This window comes from Pecten maximus, chromosome 6, assembly GCF_902652985.1.
Source record: "Pecten maximus chromosome 6, xPecMax1.1, whole genome shotgun sequence".
NCBI classification, from domain to species: domain Eukaryota; kingdom Metazoa; phylum Mollusca; class Bivalvia; order Pectinida; family Pectinidae; genus Pecten; species Pecten maximus.
In genome coordinates, this window is record NC_047020.1 from 43,587,917 (window position 1) to 43,603,660 (window position 15,744).

At 35.3% G+C, this 15,744-nt stretch overlaps 1 protein-coding gene across 2 annotated transcripts; it reads right to left on the reverse strand.

Annotated features, from left to right (window-relative positions):
- Window positions 1-443: 443 nt before the first annotated feature.
- LOC117329854 (CCR4-NOT transcription complex subunit 7-like) lies at window positions 444-15,723 on the reverse strand. 2 transcript variants are annotated; one of them, XM_033888030.1, is made up of 7 exons: window positions 15,625-15,723; window positions 13,264-13,467; window positions 12,289-12,482; window positions 10,693-10,854; window positions 10,207-10,384; window positions 8,807-8,884; window positions 444-7,503 (listed from the first exon to the last, which is right to left on the reverse strand). In XM_033888030.1, exons 2-7 carry the CDS (start codon window positions 13,375-13,377, stop codon window positions 7,327-7,329), a joined length of 903 nt encoding a protein of 300 aa, XP_033743921.1. In that variant the 5' UTR covers window positions 13,378-13,467; window positions 15,625-15,723; the 3' UTR covers window positions 444-7,326. The 2 variants fall into 2 exon arrangements, with proteins under 2 accessions (XP_033743921.1, XP_033743922.1); XM_033888031.1 differs by lacking the exons at window positions 13,264-13,467; window positions 15,625-15,723 and adding an exon at window positions 13,174-13,221.
- Window positions 15,724-15,744: the final 21 nt, after the last annotated feature.

Consider the following 15,744-nt stretch of genomic DNA (forward strand, 5'->3'; position numbering starts at 1 on the left):
TGAGCAGATAAACTGTGGCTAAACAAAAGAGAATTTGTCTCTAGCTGAGCAGATAAACTGTGGCTAAACAAATGAGAATTTGTCTCTAGCTGAGCAGATAAACTGTGGCTAAACAAAAGAGAATTTGTCTCTAGCTGAGCAGATAAACTGTGGCTAAACAAAAGAGAATTTGTCTATAGCTGAGCAGACATACTGGCTAGTATTTACTTGTTTAAAACGGCAACTCGCTTGAGAGTTTATATTTGTAACATTATAAGGTAAAACTGGTACAGACTCGATTAAGGAACACACAGCCGATGTGCTCTCATATATAGGTGAAAATGACAGCTTCATCATTTTCATACCCTGGAGAAATTTATACAGCATTCAATTAAGTACCACAAGTAAAAACTCCAGGATAGATATTTCTATGTAGACTTTCCAGTAAAAACAACAAGATCCAGTTGTATGCTGATGGAGTAGTGAACTGGTCGCCCATTACATTTATTTACATTTCATAAAAAGACAACCAGCCTCACGCTCGCTACACTAGCGATACTAAATACATAACTAAAATAGACTGGGTTAGTAGGCCGGGGTCAAGCACATCCTCCGATCCGAAATCTCACGCACACCATCAGCCCTAATGACAACATTCATCCGGCCTCTGGTCAGCTATACAACAGATGTCCGCACTGACCATACTGGTGATGTCAGGACATTGCACCACAAGGCCAATACACAAGGTCAAGGTCAGATGTAACAATGTTATGACATCACACATGGTCAGATAATCAAGAAACTTGACAAATTTATTCAATGTTGTGACATTACATCACAAGTTCACAAACTGTCATAACACTGTACCACTCCACAGTAATACCATGTCATAACACTGTACCACTCCACAGTAATACCATGTCATAACACTGTACCACTCCACAGTAATACCATGTCATAACACTGTACCACTCCACAGTAATACCATGTCATAACACTGTACCACTCCACAGTAATACCATGTCATAACACTGTACCACTCCACAGTAATACCATGTCATATCACTGTACCACTCCACAGTAATACCATGTCATAACACTGTACCACTCCACAGTAATGCCATGTCATAACACTGTACCACTCCACAGTAATGCCATGTCATAACACTGTACCACTCCACAGTAATACCATGTCATAACACTGTACCACTCCACAGTAATACCATGTCATAACACTGTACCACTCCACAGTAATACCATGTCATAACACTGTACCACTCCACAGTAATACCATGTCATAACACTGTACCACTCCACAGTAATACCATGTCATAACACTGTACCACTCCACAGTAATACCATGTCATAACACTGTACCACTCCACAGTAATACCATGTCATAACACTGTACCACTTGTGAAGCATCTAATGACTAAATGTAATGGGAAGTGATCCCGACACATTTCAAGACTTTTTAAAAAGATATCTGAACTATTTTATGCATTCCATTTGAATTAAAATCCTGGCTAATAATAATGGTGAATAATTTAGTAAATATCTCTGACAATCATAGGTGAAGTCACGGCTGACCGCAGATACAGGTGTACCCACGGCTGACCACAGATACAGTACCCTTGGCTGACAACAGATACAAGTGTACTTACAGCTGATACAGCTGACCACAGTTACAGGTATATCCATAGCTGACCAAAGGTGTATGGTCTCTAACCAGATACAGGTGTCTGGAAGCTGACCACAGATACAGGTTTACCCTTGGCTGACCACAGATACAGGTTTACCCTTGGCTGACCACAGGTACAGGTATATCAATGGCTGACCACAGATACAGGTGTATCCACAGCTGACCGCAACAGGTGTATCCATAGGTGACCAAGGTGTATGGTCTCTAATCAGATACAGGTGTCTGGAAGCTGACCACAGATACAGGCGTACAGACACTGACCATAGGCTCTCATGCACACCACAAACTCACAGTAGGGATACCTGGTGCTCCCTGGTCAGTAATGATAGCACACCCATAGGTTTGGTGCTAATTTCACTCCTCAATTAAAAAGTAGTTATCACAATTAATAAATCTGGAGCCAATTCCTTTTGAAATATCCAAAACATTATTTGGTACCTTAACTTCAAAATTTTATAGTATTTCCTATCAAATGCCCATCTACTGTACAATAGTGTCAATTCTAAGGGATAGGCAATTTTCCACTCTAGATCTTCTTTAGTTGTAAAATATCCTTAATGGCCAAGATTTAGTAAGTAAGAAGCACGGGGGGGTTGGAAAAATATCGGTGATTGCCAAAAAAATGGAACTTTACAGAATTTGAAGACAAGTCAAATAAAATTGGAATATTTCTTTTCGTAATTAGCAGTCATCCTGTACTACCTAAATTTCTGATAAATGTTTGGATATTGAGATGTTTCCGTTCTTCCACAAAGCTCATCATCCAACTTGAAGACTACCTCAAGGAAATCCAGTGTTAATTGTGCTCCAACTACACATCCAAATATTAAAACACCAAACAGTTCGTTAACAACCTCTAAAAAAAATTTAAGCATTCTCTTTTCTTTCTTCGAGATATTATATCTACTTGCCAACTAGTTTAACAGTTTGAGGACTAGAAAACCAGGCCTAACTATTTTATCACACAAATTCGGTGCGGCCATTGAACCACATTGTCAGAAAAATCTGCCGTAACTAGAATAAAGCATTCTCACAGATATGAGACAAGCAATACACAAATCAACATTTTCCCTTCTGCCCAGAATTTGGACAGAAACCTTTAACATGTTGGGAAAACAGCACAGTAAATCACTTAAATTTTCACAAACTGCTTTTTAATGATTAAATTATGAGGCGTTTATGAACGAAAAGGTCTTCCAACAGTTACAAGTGTCTCTGAACATCTTTGAATTTGTAACTATTTTCATGAATGAATGTGAAAATATATATGTTGAGAAATCTTAAGTGATTTGCTGCATGGTATAAGATGCTGCCTTATAATGTTTACACAACAAAGTCATCACAGTCGTTCTTCCAGGCGGCTACACATCTGCAGCCCATCTCACATAAAAACATCTCAATATTTACTATAATAATGATTCAATGAATTCTGGAATAAAAAAACAAAATGATTTCACAAAATTATGGTTAAAAAACTTAATTCTCGGCAAAAATTGAAATTAAGACATTAATATTATTGATTGATACAGGTAATTTTTACTACTTCATTAAAAACATTTTTTTTCTTCTGAATTTCAATTTGAATGATGTTCACACACATCTTCCAAAACTTGAAAGCCCTCAGGGTTCAACATACACCATCCTGACCCATAAACTCGCACAATATCCATACGTAAAACAACTCTCACAACATACACACCAAGGGAGATAACTCAGTATCTATTAACAAAGCACTTTTCCTGGCCGAGTTAACGCCCTCTCTATTGTCAAGAGGCTGATGATGGCAAGATACAGACCATGCCTGATAAAAATACGACAAATATTCTGGAGGAAAGCAAGAGATTCATTATGTGGTACAGAAATATATATTTTGTTACAGAAGTTAGCATATACCAGTTTTTAATAGACATTTTTATTTTTGTGATTTGTGGACAAGACTACTTGACAGTCAAATGCACATGCAAGTCAAAAATGCGTAATGACAAAAAAAATAATGTTATAATTAATTTCTAATCGAGATCAGTCACAAAGACTCTTGCTTTTCTCCTTTTTAATTTACAAAATGCATAAAAGTATACATAATCTTATTGTATCTTTGGTGAAGAGGCAAATGAAATATATGTATTAAACAAGTATTAAGCAGCAGACCGTTGTATAAACAACACCATGTTACGACAGATAATATCTTCATATGTACAGAAAAGCTAAAACATTAAACTGGCCTCACTCAAAAATACAATACAATTTTGCAAAATGAGAAAATGAAAATGAATGTCACCCAATACCTTCACTGTCAATTCTTCATATAGGTACACTCAGAATTGGACCCTTCATACAATATAAATGCGACAAACAAGGGAAAAAAATATCACAAAATCCTCTATAAATCCATCATTAGTTTGAGTTAATTAAGAGTGAATTAAAAATATTAAACACATCTGAAGTCTAAAATATTACACTATCCAGCATGGTGTTATAAATACAACAAAAACACAATTCCACATGTAAAATGTCTCACTTGATTATTATTCTAAAATTCCAAATGCTTAGTTCATAGCAGACACTAGAATACAAAGTGTTTAAAATCAAGATGCGGAAATTAAAAGGAATAACATCATGGCACAATCTTCAGAAAAATATATGAAGTTAAAGATAAATGCCCTTTGTCCAGATCATCCATTGTTTTAAAATTCTTACATCATCTTCAGCACGGACGAAAAATAAATTCCTGTTTTATCAGTAGTACGAGTAATAAGCTGTCAGGCAAACAATGGCGTAGGAATGATGGATTCAATCTGCCATCAAGATCAACAGATATTGGATCGGTTACTAACTGAGGGTCCAAGATTATTCTTGTCACACAATAAACTTCAAGCTGGGAAGGGTTTGTAATACGACTCCATTCCGACATGGATAGGAATGAGTTTAAACTATCAAAGGATTAAGAGAGCTAGGATTACACAAGAATGTAACATCAGACTCAATACACCCCGGTAGTCGGGCAGCCCTCACAGGGCACCGATACATATGTCCCCTAAATGACCCATGCAGTCATAAATAAAGTAGCCGATATTGCACCAGTGTTTGAAGTGTCATATACATCTAAACTGGACAACATCTAAATTTCGACCAATCAGAGGCCATGGTCCATCTGATTGGTCAGATGAATGATCGAAAAACTAAAATACGCTTTGCACTGCTGGTCATAGACAAACACACATGTAAAGTGTAGTTGAATTCCGCCCAGCGGTTTTCGAGAAAACATTTCGAAAACCTTGTTGGCGGAAGAAATCAGAACAATAATAATCAGAAGAAATGGAGCAAAAATTAATTCAGGGACATAATTACAAATAGATGGGCAAGCGCTTCAGGTTTTTGACCTGAACAATAAATATACAAACATTTCAGTGATCTGGATCATAAAATGGACAGAGGGCATCTACTCTATACCGATCACAGTCATACACAGACAGGATTTAACAAAAAGATTGCAAAATACATATTCATGGAGGTCAAAGGTCAAATACTGCCAATGTCAACAATCTCGATTGCCCTCAATATTCTCCTAGGGCTCTCAGCATTATCAGTACGGCAGAGAATATTTAGCAGATTTACAACATTTTTGAGACGAAACTGCAAAATAATTTTGACAGATGACCTCCATGAAATTGACAATAGCAAAGTGACTATCACAATCGAAGTGTATACATCGAAATTAAAAACCATCCCACCTGCTCAAAGAAACTGAAGAAAGTTAAAAGGAAAACAATGGTCAAGTTACATAATCCCTTTAAATCTCGAGATTTTGGGGAATGGACCAATTAAACTGCATTCTTACATTATTGCACATCCACTAAAGTTCATTTAAAGTACAAAAATCTCTCCAAAGAACACCAGGTTCATAAAAGATATCACAGGAAAAAAAGTACTCAAAAACCGTTTTTCTTTTGTCTTGATAAAGTGATATAGGTTTACCATAAAACACTGTGGGTCACGGATATTGAACTTTTATCAAAATTCCTATGTATCTTTTTTGTGATTTTATTTAAAATATGTTCAGGTAAATACTTTACAGAGTAATTGCAATTTGCGTATCATGTTTTCACGTTTTAGAGAATTTTAAAAGAAAGAAGAATAAAACAAAATAACATATTTTCAGTTGGAATTTTAGAACAATAAAAGCTAGAAATCAAATTGAAATCAAATCCAAAAATAATACTGATGATTGAAAATGAAATTTGTAGGCAATTTAAGCTCCAAATTTTGACTTAAAATCATTGTGTTTTAGTAATGAGCAATACTGCCGTTTTTCTTGCAGAGGAAAGTTACTAACAGTAAGAGCTATAGTAAAACTCTACTGAACACTGGGAAATATTTGTCAGTTTTTAACTTCTACATTTTTTCTTTGAAGTGTAGGGAGAATCAATAATATTGACATAAATCGGTATAATGCATTCTATACATACTATTTTCAGTGTTAACGGAAAAATCTACACTAGAAGCCAACGCCAGAGTATGCAGTGTTTTTTACACGTTTTGTATTAATAGGTTAAAATCTTCGTTCATAAAACAATAATCGCAAAGTATGCACACAGCATACTTCAGCAAAATATTAGCAAAAATCTAGGCAACATTTGCTCCATATTCTACACTTGTATACTACCACTTCAAATATGGTGACTACACCAACTGTTGTCATGGTAACTTAAACTAATCCTCAGATCTCTGAAATATCCTTTATATTTTTGGTAAATGCTAAGGAATTTCAAGACATGAAATCTGAAAGAAAAAAGTTTGGTTACCGCGTTACATGAGGCAGTTTTTGAAATGGTAGGATGCCTGTGCAGAATATTTTCAGGTGGACAAATGAATTTCTAGGATTATGTGAATGACCCCGACAAAGTGTAAATGGTGAGTCCCATGCCTAATTACAAAATTACATTTCAATGATTCATGAGTGAAATTACTACAGTGATGAATCGTTTAGCAGCAAAAGTCTATCTTCAAGGTACTGTGAATTTTTTTTTGTTATAGTATTACAATGCATAAGAAATCCAAAATGAAAAAAAACTTTACAATCAAAATCATTAGAGTTGGAGTACAAAGTTATGTACAGATGAAAATTTTAAATATTTAAATGCAAAACGTTTAGCTGTAGCACTTGGCACCTGTCCAAGTACAGTTAAGTGACTAAAGCCCTTGTAAAAAGATTTTTGCTGCTAAGCATGAGCAACATTTTGGAACGTCAGCAATGAAAGTTTCCTTCCCCTCGACTAGTCACGTGAATGGTCAATACGAGAACGGGCGTCATGGAGAAATCATGACAAGTTGATCCTATATAAACTTTCTCTCTGGCACCGACCAGCAAACTATCATGATAAAACCCTGGTGATGTCAGCAGGAGCTGGAGTTATGTTATAAGCATGAGATTGAAGTAATGTCCCTGTTTCAAATTAATATCACAGTAAGAAAGTGACTGGCTATGAGACACAGCCTCCCCTCGTCGGACAATCGTCCGCATGTCACGCAGGTCCAAATCGTTTAGCTGCCATGGCAAATCCGTGACTCGTCAGTTCTACCAACCACTCCTCGTCTCCATGGTGATATTCCAAAATGCTGCCGACAGTTATATCTATCATCATGTCCTATGAGTTCGTCGTCGTGGAGTTAGTTTCTTCTGACCCTGTTGCTGCCACACTAGTATGATTTTGATGGAGCAAACTAATGCTATCATAGCCAGCACCATTCTGTACATACGAGGTCCCAAGTCCATACAGATGGCCACAATACTTTACATCGTCTATGTTATCTTCAAAGAACATCTAAAACAAATCAAAACTCACCATTAACAAAACTTATCCAAATACATATTTAGAATCTTACATGTGTCAGATCTGTGGACCTGAGTGGAAGTATTTGGCTGGCAAGCAGAACTTTTACATGAGGGTTGTGATATCCTTGTCCATGGAAAAGACCCTTGTTTAAGTTTAACTATTACTTACAAATAAACAAGACAGAAGACAACATAGCTCAACAAGTGGGTTGAAATTCAGAATTCTTTTTTTTTTAAGTAGGTTTAAGTTCAAAGTCAAGGTCAGCAGGTCCACTAATGTACCAACAGAAAGGTCACAAGGAACACAAGTCAAATATGAAAGCCCTATCTCATGGTTAACATACTGTGGCCAAGACTCCAGTAGGTCAAAGGTCGCTGTCAAGGTCAAGAGGTCCACAATGGAGTACCAATGGAAAGGCTTTGTCACAATGAACACACATCAAATATGAAAGCCCCATAAGTTAACAAAATGTGGCTAAAGTTATATTTTTTTTTAAGTAGGTCAAAGATCACAGTCAAGGTCAGCCAGGTTAACACTAATGGAAACATCTTGTCACAAGGTCACATATGTCAAATAATCTCTATCTATCCACATTAACATTGACACAACACTGTTTAAGCTTTAACATAGCTGTCTACGGAGGATGTTGACACCTCATGTTTAGCAATAGTTCCCCTGGAGTTGTCACGGCGAGGTAACAAATGGCGTCCATTGACAAATCATTATAATTACATCATGACACCAGCTGTTTTTCCCTACCCCATGCGAAATAGAATTATCTCCCCTAGCAAAACACTTTCTCTACCACAACAACACAGAAATTTCATACCACTTTTACTTTAAATTTTCGGATTTCTCAGACACTCGTTGTCAGCAGTGTTAACAGGATTACACCTGGGCCCAGTTGTTCAAAACGTGATTCGCTTTATCACTTGATTAGTGAAAATTTCATTTCTCATTTGTGGGTATATCGTCTTGAAATTATGCCAGTTGGAAGAGAATTAAGAATTACAGAATTTCACAAAGTTTTGTCGAGTAAGTTCTACCAGAAATTTTTATATCAGGATTTGAAAAATGTTGTTAAAATGTGATTAGCCTAATCACCTTTTGAACAACTGGACCCTGATTGGTGTATAAATCGCAAGGCAGTGGAACTGGCTGTGTAACAGGCTTTGTACAAACGTCATATGCCAGACCTAGCAGGATAAAAATTACTTTATCCAAAGTTAGATGTCTATTATTTATATTTTTCATAATTGTCCCCCGACAACATCAAATTTAAGCTATTTACCTCTCTCATTTTGAAGAAAGCTGCTCCCGTTAATAAACTATCACTTCCAGCTTGGTGCTGCGGTCCTATCCTTTCAATCTGAAATTACAACAATTATCTCAAATGTTAAACAGCAGCCAATAGTAAGAACACCATTATTTTAAATGTATAGACAGGGTACCATTTTCTTAATCTCAAACAACATCCAAATATCAAGCTGCGTACCTTTAAACTTCCCAAATTTTCTTTGAACTATGTATGAATTTAATTACTTGTCTGTAATATTTGTTTTTGCAATGTTTTGCAGTCAAAAACAGACTTTGCCCAAAGTTTAAATGTTAGCAAAAACATGAGTAAGCTGTCTGTTATCAAATTTCACAGAAAATCTATATTACTCGGTTTTTAATGAAAGGGGAATAACTCTCTTCCTCCACTGGATAAACAGAACTCCAAATTGTTTATCTATATTCCTTAATTCATATTTTAAATCACATATTCTGCTTATGAAATGTATCTTGTTTTTTTAGGGTTCAAGAAATGAAAATACAGCATAATTCTTTTTCCAGGTAACAAAACAGTATCTCTGCCTGTAGGATTTTGTAGAGTTAAAAAAAAAAAAAAGGTAAAATAAGTAGATTCATTTCTAAATTCCAAAAACAATGACTGATTTGTAAAGCATTAGAAGACTGGTGTGGTAATCTATGTTGGGTTTATTCAGTCAAACCTGACTTATGTGACCTTCCAATGGAGGTCATATATGACAGGTGGTCTCTTAATCCAGGTTCTGGTCACTATTGTAAATAACATTGGGAGGGAAAAATACGGTCACTTATGAGAGGGGGGGGGGGCTTAATTCATGTGGTCACAAGGCAGGTTTGACTGTATTTGTTTAGGTGCTCTGAGAGATTAAGGAGCGATACTTCAGACAACTTCTAGACAGATAGATGGACACCCTAGTTCCACTGTACAACTATTTTCTTGTCAGGTCTATGGGTATTAAAATGAAAATATTATTGGCATACAGCTAGGCTTATGTGAAAAAAAACTGACTTGTAAGAATTCCACTTCCATTCGAAATCTTTTTCAACTTCTGAAACTTTATTGAAGAAATTCAACTCAGCATTTTAGCTCATTACAAATTCAACACAACAAAATTCCACTTCCATTCCAAAATCTTTCTCAACTTCTGAAACATTTTAGCTCATCCAATAACCTCTTCAATGGAAGCAGTAGGCGAGTCATATTGGATTTATGATACCATACAAATCTAAGCTTAATGATATCACTCAGATTTTGTTAATGACGAAATGAAACAAATGGGGCAAGTGACAAAGTAATTAAGTATTGAAATTGAAAATATCTACACAAACTATTCTGTCTGAACTCTCTAACACAAGTAATTACTTAATTACACTCCTCACCTCTAGCTGTTCAGCAACCTCCTGGAGACCTCCCTTGAGATTTTTACAGCTCTTCATCAGATATTTGACGTCGTAAATATTTGGGAAGTATATACGTAGCATCTCGAAAAAGTCCGACTCTTCCCTTGGCAACTTTGAGTCTGTCAACATCTTCAGCAGATAACCGAAGTCATACCCACTGAAATTCAAATCACGATTTTCAGAATATAGTTAAATAACATCTTGATGTCACACCAATTCAATATCATTTTTCATTTTTCATTGCGGTCCCCTGTCAACGGCTCACAAATGTACGCCAAATCATGACATTATATATATTCTATCTACCTATAAGCAACTCTTTAATTTTCCCCATTGTCATTTGTAAGCAGTTTACTGATTGGTCAAAAGTGGAAAAGATCACTTTTATAGAATGAATAATTTTCGATATTTCACTGGTAAAACTGTAATAAAAGGTAATACATGTACTGTATTATTTTCCTTTACCTGTGGAAAGATAACCATTTAATTTCCTCATTCAAAACAATTCCAGACGTCATTAAAAGCTCTGCAAAGTCGTTGACATCGATTCCGTCATTTATGTGCTTTTCAAATTGGATTCCCGAGTTCTGTAGCAGATCTATGGATTCCTGGGCATACATGTCCTCTCTGACGGCCAAAAATCAATCATAAGTTACAAAAATCTCCCAAATGGGACAAAGCTAATCCCAAAATTACCAAACAGTTTAAGGGTCAATATCGTAAAAGAAACCCACTATAATTGTAGAGATACCTAAATTTCAGCTTGGCATTGGAAACACGATATTTGGAGAATCTCCTGTTTGATAAATTTCTTTGAATTACTGAGGTATTCAATACATGGTCACACAAGTTCAACAGATATGCTTGGTCCAATTATGAATATTTCACATGATTTTTTTTATTAAACTAAACCAGGGATTTCCCTACAATTTTTTGTCTGAGTCCAGGGTCCATTGAATTGGCTTTTTTACACAACAAAATGTGAAATTGGGAAAACAAAGGAAAGTTTAATTCAAACAAATTCATGTTCTTAATAGATATTACCTTTATTTTTTTTTTATTTCATTTTGTATTTGCATCTGTTATTTATTCAAAATTGCCCGAGGTCTTTTCACATCAAGCATATTTAATCTTGAAAAATTGGCCTTTATTTCAGGAATTCTCAGTGGCAAATTGGGAATTTTCAAAAGATTTTTTCTTTAGGGGGATGGGTCCTTCTAATGGACCCAGATTCTTTTGTAGGAAAATCCCTGCTAAACAAAATAAATATATCTCAATGGAAGAAAAAACAACAAGAGTTACATATGTCCCTCTTTGTCAATGTAGTAAGTTTTAAGAAAACTCAAAAATTCACTATAATTTCAGTAATTTTTCCAAATACAACCAAGAAACCTCCACATAATCACATGGAAGCACCTTGTATACATTACAGACATGTGTAAATATTGGTACATTGCAAACCAAAATCAATAATAGAATTCATGTAATCTGTAGGGTGGCCAGCGATGTCCATATTACAATACAACTACACTCCAGGTTTTTGATGAAATAACATTCTTTTGAGGAACTGAAACTGAGCTAAATACAGAAATTTTCATTCCATAATCCCAACACCCCTAATTTCCAGAGTAACTGAATAGTAAGCAAGGTTTTTTTTTCTTACTTTAGTATCATTACAAAATAAGTTAGTTCAATCAAATTACAATCTATATGCAATTTCCAAAGGGTTTACAAAATCTAATTTTCAATTTGCAACTTATTGTTTGGCAATAAAACTATGTTTTCTAAATAAGACATCTCAGAGAGATTTTTTTTTTCAGTGCCCACCATTGGATGTTCTTAATTGGTTCTTTGTAAGATTGATCTTTTCTCTTCTTTCCTCTCTTCCCCATTATTTTCTGAGAAGTAACGAGGATTGTTTACAGACATACAGCCACGCCCAAAAGGATGGACAACGGGCAATCTGATCAACTCACCATCTGATGAGTGAGCTTAAACTTTGTAAAACTAAATAAAGACACTTTCATGTTTAAGTGATTAATAGATTGTGCCAAACCTTACGTCAGATTATATTTGAAGTTGAACTGCCATGTCGATACTGGTTCTGGAGTTTCACCCAATTCGTTTTGAAATGTGACTCCAACTTGAATGATCTTTAGCAGATCCACGTTACAGCGGAGTAACTGGTAGGAGTAATCTGCAGTGCTCCGGAACTCTCCAATAGGTCGAGCAACCACACCTGGAAACTCGGTGTCCTGAAAATGAAGGATAAGTACTTAAGCTACAGGATAACAAATAAAGGATATCACCAGTGTTTCCTTCTGTATTACATTTTATCTTTCAAACAGATGCGAGGAAGGTCTTGCAATAACCTCATTAATTAATGAACACTATTTAACAAATATTTGACCTTGATATGAACATTACGCAAATATTTATTCTCTGGCAGAAAATTCAGCATCTCTGGTCCTTTAGGCAAGTTTGGGTTTATAAACAAGTGAAACATAGTGGTCCAATTACTGATTTAGTAGTATCTTACATTACTCTAAGGGAAACGTAAAGATTACAAGAAATTTTGCATTTGCCAATTGGGCAAGTTGTCACCAATATTTACTTGCCCACAGACCAAATAAACTGGCCCTGAGTTTTTTGCTTGCCCTTATGCTCAAAATTTGTAAAACCTCAAAAAAATATTGAAAAATGTGTTTGTTTGGTTTCTATATCAACAGGTCATAGAAAGAGGAGTCATATCAGATCTGGATGAAGGGGCAAAGCAACGACTATTTGCACCTAACAGAGATATCCTTAATAGTTAATTTAACACACAACACATGTACACAGGTGTTCCTTTAGTTTAAGATTAGAACCTGAACACAATTACTCTCAAGATCAGACTTAATTTATCATGAATAACATATTCCAAATATCAACTAGTCTTATTTTTACCATTGCGACATATCTGTATTTGGTGACAACTAGTCTTATTTTTACCATTGCGACATATCTGTATTTGGTGACAACTAGTCTTATTTTTACCATTGCGACATATCTGTATTTGGTGACGACATGTCTGATTTTTCTGAACTCTTCTTCTAGATTGTTTTGCCACACATCCTTGATACCATACTCTGTTTGTGCTATTGATGGCATGCTCGCAGCATATCTGGCAACACAACCAAGCCCTCAGACAGCCCTTTTCTTGATACCAGCTGCAGTCTAATCTACTGTTGATGTTGTGTCCTGGAACAAAAATTTACATAATTGTATATTTAGTCACCAGAAAGTGCTGAAAATAACATGCATGTAAATTTGCAGACCTAGCACCTGTTGTAATATATTGACCCAAGGATGAGAAGACATCAAACTTGTCTCTTACAATACAAAGTCCAGGAACTAAAATTGACTGGACACAGGTTCTATTTGAAAACTGCATGAGGTTCATTTCACATGGCAAATCAGTAGTTTATAATTCTTAACAATGTCACTATACTCACTAATCATCTGATTTGAAGATGAATTTCACTTGAGCAGGAACAAACAAAGGCGACTACATTACATTATTCACTAGAACAACCAATTCTAAAAAATTTGTGTAACTCCATTATCGCATTTGACCTCTTTAACTTTTGAAAGTACATTAAGGTCATTCATTTGAACATCTTTTATCCCCCCAGGAAACTGGCTCAATATCTTTGACTCTGGGTCTCTTGGTTGATGAGAAGAAGCTGTTTAAAGATTTTAACACATTTGACCCGAGACCTTGAAAGTAGGTCAAGTCATTCATTTGAACAAATTCTGGTTAATTTAAGTAGAGTACTGCAAGAACATGTTCCAAGTAATTCTCACCCAAATGAAGAGAACATGACTCAGAAAAACAAGACTTCATCATATGGCCTGTTCATTTATGCAGACAAACTGGTTCATCCGTTTCCAAATGTAACATTTATGGCATATATCTTTATGATTCTGCAAATTCAGGCTATGAAAATCCTTTTCAAGGCTTTTCTGAAAACAATTTGATCACCAGGTCCCTCCTTATATCATAAACAAAAAAACTTTGATCTAACCAATCATAAACCAAAATGACCACGACTGTGCATGGATGGTCATCTTCATTCTTCAATAATACTTAATGTGTAGCGTGAAATTTTATTCTGGGAATAGGTTCTGGGTCAATGTACTTTGTGTTTGGGGGAACGTTTCACTCCATGTACGATAATCATGTGTCCGAAATATATAATCTTGCCAAATGATGTCTGATATTTTTCTTCTCTCAACCCAAACCGGAAGTTTATCAACCACTAAACCAGATAGAAATCTTCAGTATTCAGGTTATTACAATATTTTTTGCAAAACAACATATAGAAGAGATCAATTGGAGTATAACATGTTAGGAAAAATTGAATTATATCACAAACAGCGTTTGTTTTTATCTTATAACTATTAACAATGACCACTTGAACAATATGCCTTCAGTCCTTTTGCTTTGTCTTATATTACTCGTTGCAAAAGACCAGTACATTGGCTCATTGAAGCCATATAGATGAGAGCATTAAAATGAAACAGTACAAAACACAAGTATTTTCAAATGAACTACATGCAATCTATTCAGAATTTGAATTATTATTTAACATTTATACTGATTCGTAACTATACAACCAATTTATAAATAATCTTTGAAACAGCCTTTCTTAGAAAATCAGGGCTTAAATGAATAAGCATTTCATTGTGGTCATTTGCAGGCATTGCCCATTTCATTATTGCTCTCCGCTTTTACACAAACATCCAGTTATGAAGCCAAGCAATCGCTTTGAATCAAATAAGATAATCAACTCTCATGACCACGAGTTACTCAAAGATTTTTTTAAAACAGTAAGCATCCCGACAGCTGTACATTTTAATATCTTTACCAACCACAAATTTGACCCTGTGAAGCTAAAATTCTGTTAGATGCATACATGACAGTCAATGTTTACTATTCCGTATATTCATAGCACATTGATCAGTCTGTTATGCAGTGAAATTAATATAAATCCCTGTGACACCATAACTAATGCGTCTGTCTTCTTTGACGGCGTCCAGGATAGTACAGCAAATATTCATCAAAACTGCTATGTAAGCCATCTAATTTTACTGCTCCCTTTGTGTCGTTTAAGTAAACATTAAATGCTTCGACTGCTATATAGATAAAAGTAATAAGTTACATCTGCATAAATGGCTAAAATCTTATTGACCGAAAGAGGTTCTGAAAGCTGTGCGATTATATTTTTACAACTTCGTAATATCATGAGTGTCGCGTGCGTCCATTAGAAAGTGTGCTCCAGTTACACTGAAAGGAAGAAAGACATGAAAGAAACAAAATACTTTCAAACTATGGAATTATTTCAAAATACCTACCACAACTAAACTAAATTAATAAGCATGAAGAACTGTTTTTTATGAGGGCTACATGTCTTTGTGATATTCTTGACCGCGATCGCCGACTGCGCATCTGAACAGGAAGTTAATTTCAGCCCA

Coding starts and splice junctions, on each gene's coding strand:
- LOC117329854 (XM_033888030.1), bottom strand. CDS start 13,377: ATGCCATCAATAGCACAAACAGAGTATGGTATCAAGGATGTGTGGCAA. Junction 8,885..10,206: donor AGGTTGCTGAACAGCTAGAG/GTGAGGAGTGTA, acceptor TTGTAATTTCAG/ATTGAAAGGATAGGACCGCA. Junction 7,504..8,806: donor CTTTCTTCAAAATGAGAGAG/GTAAATAGCTTA, acceptor GATTTGTTTTAG/ATGTTCTTTGAAGATAACAT.